The sequence below is a fragment of the Apteryx mantelli genome, chromosome 18, assembly GCF_036417845.1.
Source record: "Apteryx mantelli isolate bAptMan1 chromosome 18, bAptMan1.hap1, whole genome shotgun sequence".
In the NCBI taxonomy this organism is placed as follows: Eukaryota; Metazoa; Chordata; class Aves; order Apterygiformes; family Apterygidae; genus Apteryx; species Apteryx mantelli.
Genome location: NC_089995.1, coordinates 1,118,507 through 1,127,471, shown reverse-complemented (window position 1 = coordinate 1,127,471; position 8,965 = coordinate 1,118,507). Strand labels below are relative to the sequence as shown.

The following is an 8,965-nucleotide window of genomic DNA, read 5'->3' as shown; positions in this document are numbered from 1 at the left end:
CAAAGATTTAAGTGCAAAACACCCTGTCAGCAGCAACACCAGCCAAATTGGGGTAATGTCCCCTAAGGGCCTGTGGTCAATATTTAAAACAGACAAACCAAGACACTGGAGTAACGAAGCATACAGAAACCTTGAGGAAGGGGAGCAGATAGCAATAAGGCAGTAGACTATGGCTTCTGACAATTGATTCCTGTGACAAGCACCTCATTATTTGGGAATACATCACCACATAGCTCCTTCCAGAATATGCTGTATTTTGCACCAGGCAACACCATGTACCATTTAACTATGAGCTGTTCTTGGATGTCATGGATATCATTCCCATGTTACTTCTGGAGTCACTGGACATCCTAATGAGAGACAGGGCAGTACCGCAGTGCTATAAGCTTTGGCTAAATAACTAACAAACAATTTGTACAGATGTTTTCTGTAGGAAAGCCTATGAGAAGAGATTTATTTTGAATTATAAAAGACTAACAAACAGCGTATTTTGTTATACATGCATACAGACAAATTCCTGAAGGAGTCTAATAACGTAGAAAATAACAAGCAAGCTGAAGGACCAGATCCCTACACAGCAGGGATTCTCATTTGGAGGAGGGAGGAAAAAAAACAAAAACTAAAAAGCTTAGTGATTATACACTTCAGAGTACATGTTATGAGATAACACAACAGGGATGCTGCTAATACACTAAAGTCATTCTACAATGTTTCCAAAACTCTGAATGAGCACCCAGTTCTCGTACAGCCTACCTAGGGGAATGGAGAGAAAGGAGAAACTGGCACCAGTGAAAACACTTAAGATTTTCGATCATAACAAGACAGAAGGGCCTGGTTCATGAGAAAGTCTGACCTTTTATCTCACTCTGACTGTTTTCTGTTTTGAAACATGGATGGCTACTGTCCAACGATTGTATTTCTTGTTACCAGACTGTTAATACTCTTTTACATCAGGCTAGACAGTGTCAGCAGTAAATATAAAAGGCTTTTAACAGAATTGGAGGAATAAGATACCTCAATATTAGGGGTATAGAATGGAAGGAATTCTGCTGTGGCTTTCAGTTCTCCTCTACAACATGCCATTCCAACAAATCACATTAAGCACCATAAGTATCCAACAGTTCTGAAACAGTTTTGATTATATCCCTGTAATGCAAGCCTAGAAAGAGCAGAACTTCATGGTTCACAGCTTGGGGTCAGGCTGCAGAAAGCTGTGATGATCAGTCATGTAGGCTTACACTCCTCACTCTGGAGGCATCAAACCAGAGCAGCAAATGCTCCATGTCTAAAACACAAATATTCTCAGAACAGGGTGTCACCTCTAGCCCAGGGAAGATGGAAGAGACCAGGGATCTAGTAGTCTGGCTGACTACAGAATGAGGAGTTGCTGCAGAAGAGCTAGAAAAAAATGAGGTGTCCAAAGTAACCACTGACGCCACATGGCAACATTTGAAAAGGTCCAATAATTCTGGTCTCCTCACAAAGCAAGGAATGCCTCTGTGGTTTTCACATCTGCTTCTGTATCAGGAAGAGGAATCAGCTGGAGAAGCAGGCTCTAGGAAGCTGGTAAGGTTAGGGAGGTTGTGGAGAAAAAGTTACTTAAAACAGCTGTTTGTTTTTAAGTGAGCACTTAGCTTAGTCCACCTGCACTCCTTCAGGAAGTTCCACCACTACAGGAGCACAGTCATCAGGCTCTGCCTCAAAGTCCCATTTAAATTTCTTTGTTAGATGAGCCTTGAATTTTTCAGCCTTCTTCCTTAGTGTCCTGTCAGTGGCAGCACTGCATGTGTAGGAAAAGAACACCTAAAAAAACAGAGTAGATGTCAGTAAGAACTCAGTGGCACAAGCTGTGTCTGTTTCTTGCAAGGCTTTCATCAATAGGGTGCGCCAGTTAAAATTTCAGGTTAACCCCACCTGGAAGGAATCGGCCATCCTGGAAACCATTCTAACTATGGGTTATCTAAACAGAGCCTACACTTCCCCTTTCAACCCACAACTAAGACAGATATCCTGTCTTCATTCCACTGAGTCATCATTAGAAATATTTGTACTAAATAAGGTCAGTTCTGTTTCAGGCATGAGCATACATGTAACAATCTGTATTATGGGATTCCAAAATATGCTTAACTGGCTGAACAGAAAAAAATCTAACTGACAGATGAGAACTTGCAGCACATCTTACAGCACGAGTCAACAAGGCCAAAAGGGAATAATACCCATCTTTTTCTCAGCTGGATGGACCAGGAGATCCTCCAAAGTATTCTTGTAATGTGGTATCACCAACAGCTTAGGAAAGACAGAGGACATTTTTAACAAAATAATCTTAGAGGTAAGAAAGGAATGGGAGCTCCCTAGAAAAAGTTCAGTTATCCCAAGCACAGCCACTCCCTGAAGATCCTTGAGCACAGGGTGCTGCAGTCCGGAATAACTTTTAAGGAAGGGTGGTTCCCCCGCCACTACCACCATCCAAACATACACAAATCCATTAACTTTTCACAAATTCATAGCTTTCTGTTAGCATTTTGGAGAGTTAAAGCATCCATGTCTGATTAAACAGGGCATTTAGCCTCAGAGCCCATCTTTCACCTGCCTGCTTCTACTAGTGTACTGAACTTGTGACCCAAAATTCATTTCCAAAGAAAGAAACTTATGTTTCAAACCCAAAGAAACATGCATTGCAGGGTTGAAGTGAAGGGAAACCCCTTTGGGACAAAGCAAGCTCCTGTTTGGAAGAGGTCAACTGACAGCTGGAGAAAACACTGAAAAGGAAAAGCAAAGTTTGTTGCTTTGTGTGTGATCATTTGCCTTTCCCCTGTTCATTCTGCTGTGAAGCTGCCTCTTTAAAATACCTCTTCGTACAGAAAGGCCAACAGAACTCCTTTACACAGCAAGACTCACATTAAAGAGTAAAAGATTATAAGGTTATACTTTACATTTCTCTTCAATGAATTTCACAATAAATTACTTATTTCATAAACCTTTTTTTTCTTTAAACATTGTGCAGACTGCATATTCAGTGGTGGTTTTGCTAAACTCTTTCTGCCTGAAATCAAACTCCAAAAATAAAGCTGTTGCATTCAAATACACTTTCCCCACCTCCATTTTGCACCTCTTCCAATCTACCTGCCTATATCTATAACTCTGCCAGCTGCATAAATAAAGTGGCTTGGTAATCCAAGTATCAGAGGTTCTTTGGCACTATTTCAAAACAATCAGGGAAATCCCACCAGTGCAGAGAACTGGAGAACTTTTAACAAGGAGAGGCTGAGTTAAACCATTAATTTCTTCTGTGTTGCTGGGAATGCAGTGATCCCCGCTGGGGTTAGCAATGATCACTGAAACCAACACTGCCACACTAAAGGCATCAGCTCCTATTGTGTAAGTAAAAGACAGAATCATGAACTCCAAGGGCATACAAGACTTAGGTGCCCAAAAAGGAAAGAAAATCAGAGAGACAGATGTGCTTCCAAAATTTCCATCAGATGGAAAGAGTGGCTGGTTGACACATTCTTTTGTACTGTTGTAATCTGATAGGGCAAAGTGTTGCTCTGCCAGTGTGCTAAAAATAGAGCTGGATTTTCCAGTTCTGAAATGGGATAGGAAAAAAAACAACCCCCCAAAAAATCAAAAATCAAGATTTTTGTGAATCAAATTTGAAAAAGCCCAGAGGGGGGTCAAGTGAAGTCATTCTCTTGATTAAGCAATGCTTCCCACTTCATTTTACCCAGTGAGTTAAAACAAAAATAAACAAAAAAAGGTCTAAAGCAGCAACTTGGAATTACAGGTACAGAAATGCAATCACTGTCTTTGAGAAAGGAGAAGGTAATACACAATTTACACCAAGCACTGCAACATAACTTACTACAGTTCATGCTAGGATTAAATTTCCATTGCTGAGTTATATGTGTATATCTGGTTTTATTTTTAACTGAATTTTGCCTAGATATAAAACTTGTCTATTTGCTGAGCTGTTAGTATAATTTCAGTGAGTGGGAGTAACTGGTCTTACTAGTACTGAATTATAAAGATTTGTCATACCTGTCTCAGCATAAGCAGAGTATTTTCTGCATTCTGGACTACCTGTAAATTCCTTCTAGATAAGAATGTGATTCTAGGAAATGAATGTGATTCTAACAGGCATGGAAAAGCTTTTAATATGCTATCAGTGCCCTAAGCTCAAAAAGGTTTCACTGAAACTTCTCTGCATACAAAACATCATACCATTCACGCTGACCAAAGTCAATATCATCAGTCTTTTATGACACATTTTATATATATATTTAGAATGAATGGCATTTGGAAAAAACACATAAAAAGACCTTGCCCTGCACTTGCTCAGCCTCTCTCATAGCTGTTTAGCTTAATGTAGCCTAAGACCTTAGTCATTTTTAGAAAAGGTATGCTGGTGCAATTCACTTGCATTACATACACTGCTCCAAAACTCTGAAATAGATGAATGCCATGTCAATGTAACAGGCTACCTTCAGCATTATTTTTTTAGTATAGTTTCTTGGCAAAAGACACGGCTTCCATTCTGTATTGCAGCTACTTATATTCTCATTAGTCTTTCCTCTCATTGCCTCACTTTGCTGGCCTTTCTATAGAGACTAACTTAAATTTATGCTGCATTAGACTCTTCTGGGCATAACTTTAGCAGACAAAACTCAGAGAAGACAAGCAAGTGGCATTTCTGTGTAAAGAATGCAGGGAAAAAATAAAAGAGAATATGAGCATGCTTAGAGCACACAGACTCACTGTCTCCTATGCAGATCAATAGTAGCTTACTTCCTCTTGAAAATCCTCCCCAAATTTGTTCTGATGTCCTGTATGTCCTCTTCTCCCACTCCCATTTTTTAAGTCACTCGCAGAGACAGCCACAAACATACCTGTAAGGTGCTGGTTAAAAAGTTGTCCTGGGAGACAATGTCCACAAAGAAATCAGCTGGGATTTCATTGAGCTGGTGATACAGCACAGAAATGAGGTTTGTGTAAAGGTCCTGATACTTCCCTATGGCATCTTCAGATCGACACAGGATATTTAAGAGTCTTTTCCAGTGCTCAAATGCATCATACACATTCCCAATCAGGAAGCAGATGAAAGCAAACTGCAACTCAGCTGCACATATTCAGGAAAGGAAAACAAAACAAAATATTCATAAAACTAGAAACATATCCAAGGTACACATCCTCTTGAAAGCTCTGAAAATGACTGTATAAACACGGGGATTGCCTTTTACTCATGAACAGCACCCTATTCTCCCAGTGACTCTGAAAACAGCAATCAATACTCCAAGCACCAACTATTTCCTAATGCTCTGCTATTCAGCTGGAGCACAAGCATAGCATGATCAGGCAGGATCCCTTATAACTATAATGGTCAACTTTGGAGAATCTACTGGCAATCAGAGTATACTGCTACCTCAGGACTTGCCTGCATTCTCAAAATCTTCCATGGTGTCCAAATGAGAAAACAGAGATTGCTGTTATTCTGCAAGCATTCTGCTCCTTCTATGCCTGAATTTTCAAAATCATACAGGATAGCAAATCCTACTGCCCTGAGGTAGTGGAGGTGTGGAACACAGGGGTGTGGAATACAGGAAGATGTGAGCAATACATAATGGTTGTTTTTCCTTCACTGAATTAAGAATCAGGGTTCAGTCTCACTTGATGTTTAGCATCAGCTGTTTTGCCAGAATGACAGCCTCACCATTCCCCAAAGCACTAGGGAACCTTACATACCCTTGAGGTAATTAGTCTTTGTATGTCCTAGAATAATTTTGATAAAGAATAAATTTTATAAGGTTAATAAAGAAAAAAGGGGAAAATAAAGGCTTATTCCAAACCTCAGTAACCTTGAGGCTCTAGTTCAGCTAGGTTCCCAAGTCCTCATTCCATTCTGCTCAGGAAAAACACACTCAACGATCTTCACAGAGTTGTCACTAATTTGTATAACAAGCTGTCAGAAAAGGCTGGCAAGTAATCAAGACCCAGTAACTGAGAGATGCAGTTCGCAGCGTGCCCGTGAACACTGGATGTCTTACCCTCTTGCAGTAGAGCTCACAAATCCCAAATGCTGCCACAGAGGGTCGCCAGCAGCCCACAGCAGAGACCTCCCATCTTCCTCCTGCTCTAACAGAGCAGAAGGAAAGGCCCACCCTGCTGATTAGTTAACCGTGTTTGGAACTGACTACTGGGAAATGTAATACCAGATTACTAAAACTCACTTAACTGACTGTCATCTGTACACTTCATCAACAGCTTTTGTTTAGAATTATCCATTCTGTTCTAGCTATGGTTAGTACTTTCAGTGCTATCTGCACAAGCTATGACCTCCTCACAAAGCTCAACTTTTCCACGACAGTTGTATTCACCAACAGTCAAAGCAGCATTTAGTAAAAGGATTATTTTTGTTTACTGTTTACCGAAAAGCCATCAGTTGGGACAAGAGAGGGCTAGGACCAAATTACAAGGTGGGAGAGGAGAAGGTTTTGAAGGAAACAGACTGTACTGAAAAGAATACAGAGGGCAAAAGGGACAACCAGAGTCATGTAAGAAGGAGAGCTGCCTCCCTAGTGCACAGTTCATTCTTCACCTGCTCTAAGTTACTTCACAAACCTTTGAGACCTTCATTGAAAACATCAAGCCTAAAACATAAAAATCCACATGGCATGGAAGCATCATTATCCCTAATTTATACAAAGGGAATTGGAGGCCTACAAAGCAAAGCAACTTGTCCAAAAAACCAAAGGTTGAGCTGCTGGGAAAAAGGGAACAAGAATCTAAAGATTAAGATGTCCTGATCCATTCAGCGGTCTCAGGACTCCCTAAGCTCTGTCCTTAGAAGATCGCTTGATAGACAAATCATCAGGCTGGCACCACAGAACAAAATTTATTTGCATTAGATGCAATGTGATGTGCCTTCCATGCACAAGGGAGAATTCGCAACCACACCTCAGCTCATACCCAACTAGGATTTATGCTTCTGAATTAATCTGAGGCAATCTGGGTTCCAAACATGTTACTGCAGCATCCAGGAACAAAAGTGGCTAGTGGGGCAGCCTGGTCACTCTAGACATCGAGCACAACAGCATCCAGATTCTCATATCAGTGCAACTGGAATATACCCTATAGCTACTCTAACTTTGTAGCTTGTATAAACTGTTTTGTCTAGTCACAATTATAAGAGCACACTTGAGCCCTGAGGCTTTAAGGTCCACAGAACTGCAGGTTTCACCTGGGGACTCTTGCTTTACCACAAAACAACTTAATTCTTCCAAAGTGAATAAGTATTCTACTAGTGGGATACTATGTACTCACCAAGCAAATCGTGAGGTTGGCTGGAGTACCGCTTATTAATCACTTTTTCTAGAGCATAGCTAAGGTCCATGCTATGCCTTGTTATCTCCTCTGGAGTAGCACCATCGGGATACATTTGCTTTGGCAGCTCTGTGAATCTGATCTCAGTGCCAGCTTTCAGTTTCATCTTGGGTAGCCGTGCCATACCTTCAGCATAGCTCTTGCATTCTGTGTCATATGGGGGCAAGTTCTGTTCAGCACGGTCCTTGGTGTGCTTCCCAGCCAGCACAGGGAGAACTTCTGAAAAGGCACAGATCTGCCCACTCTCTGGTTGCAGCTTCTTCATCACTGATTCATTGATGAAGTTGGTGAGGGAAATCCATTTTTTCAGGGTCTCATATGGATAGGGCCCAAGAAACTTGTCCATCTCCTGCAGATTCACTCTCATGGCTTCAGTCTCCTCCTGGGCTGCTGGTGTAAGATCCACTTCCTCGTTGGTGGGGTTCCAGCGCAGCACCCGCAAGTCTCGCTGCTGCAGGCTTAGAAAGAATCCTGTGCGCGGCCCCGTTTCCCGGCTACTGGCTCCCCTGACAGAACTGTAGTGGAGGAAATGGACGCCCGGAGGGATCATTTTGACTCCGCGGAAGCGGGGGCCCACGTCCCAGGTGTTGTAGTCAATGCCGAACTCGGTGCCCTCCGGCACGTTCAGGATGACGACAGTGGCGCCCTCAAAGAAGAGCCTCTTGGCCAGCTCGGGGTCCAGCTGCAGTGCCGCCATGGAGCCCGGCCGCCGGCGGGAGCCAAGCGGAAGTCCAACGCAGACACACGCGTCCCCGGGCCGCCAGGGAACCGCCCGGCCCGGCCTGCCCCGGCCCCCCCCCGGCCCGCAGGCCGCGATCGCCGCAGCCGGGCGGCGCGGGGGAAAACCGCCGCCAGGCCCGAGTGCGCTGCCCGCCCGCCGCTCCCCGGCCTCCCCGAGCCCCGCTCCCACCGCGCCGCGCCTCCCCCCGTCCCCAGAGCGGCTGCACCCACCGCCGCGCCGCACCGCCCACCGCGCCTTCGCCGAAAAGCGCCCGGGCTGCCCCACCACCGCGGCACTCCCGTTCCGGGCGCGGCGGCCGCTTCCCGCCCAGCGGGAGCGGGAGCCGGAGCGGGAGCCGCCCAGCCGGGGCCCCGGGGCAGCCACTGCCGGCGCGGGGCCCCGTTCTGGCCAGCCGAGGGATGTCCTGGGAGCCCGTCCCTGCCCCCTGCCCCACAGCTCCCCCCGCCGCTGGAAGCTGCTCCCCTTGGTTCCCCCCGCTGGGCGCCCCACAGCTGGCGTCCCCCCTTCGGCCCCCCAACACCCCACAGCTGGCAGTCCCTCCCCTTTGGCCCCACAGACCCCACAGCTGGCGTCCCCCCCTTCAGCCCCCCCAACACCCCACGGCTGGCAGTCCCTCCCCTCAGCCCCCAGCCTAATCCTGTCTGTCCTTTGTGCTCAGCCTGTGGGGGCTCAGGTCGAGCCCCAGGTGGTGGCGATGCAGCTTGGCAGCATCTCTGAAAAATCTTAGCTTTTGTCCCTGCAAAATCTGAGCTTCTGTTAGATGAAGAGATTGTCTTTCACCCCACACATGCAGAAATGTCACGTGGCAGCACAGTAACAAGAGGGCATCTCTCACTTGAGTGTCAC

The 8,965-nt window shown here is 45.0% G+C and overlaps 1 protein-coding gene across 1 annotated transcript; it reads right to left on the bottom strand.

Moving 5' to 3' along the window:
- Positions 1-421: 421 nt before the first annotated feature.
- AAR2 (AAR2 splicing factor) lies at positions 422-8,193 on the bottom strand. Its single transcript, XM_013961539.2, has 3 exons — positions 7,318-8,193; positions 4,887-5,116; positions 422-1,803 (listed from the first exon to the last, which is right to left on the bottom strand). The coding sequence occupies exons 1-3, from the start codon at positions 8,072-8,074 to the stop codon at positions 1,636-1,638; spliced, it is 1,155 nt and encodes a 384-aa protein (XP_013816993.1). The 5' UTR covers positions 8,075-8,193; the 3' UTR covers positions 422-1,635.
- Positions 8,194-8,965: the final 772 nt, after the last annotated feature.

Coding starts and splice junctions, on each gene's coding strand:
- AAR2 (XM_013961539.2), bottom strand. CDS start 8,074: ATGGCGGCACTGCAGCTGGACCCCGAGCTGGCCAAGAGGCTCTTCTTT. Junction 5,117..7,317: donor CCAACCTCACGATTTGCTTG/GTGAGTACATAG, acceptor GAATATGTGCAG/CTGAGTTGCAGTTTGCTTTC. Junction 1,804..4,886: donor TTTTAACCAGCACCTTACAG/GTATGTTTGTGG, acceptor CTGTTTTTTTAG/GTGTTCTTTTCCTACACATG.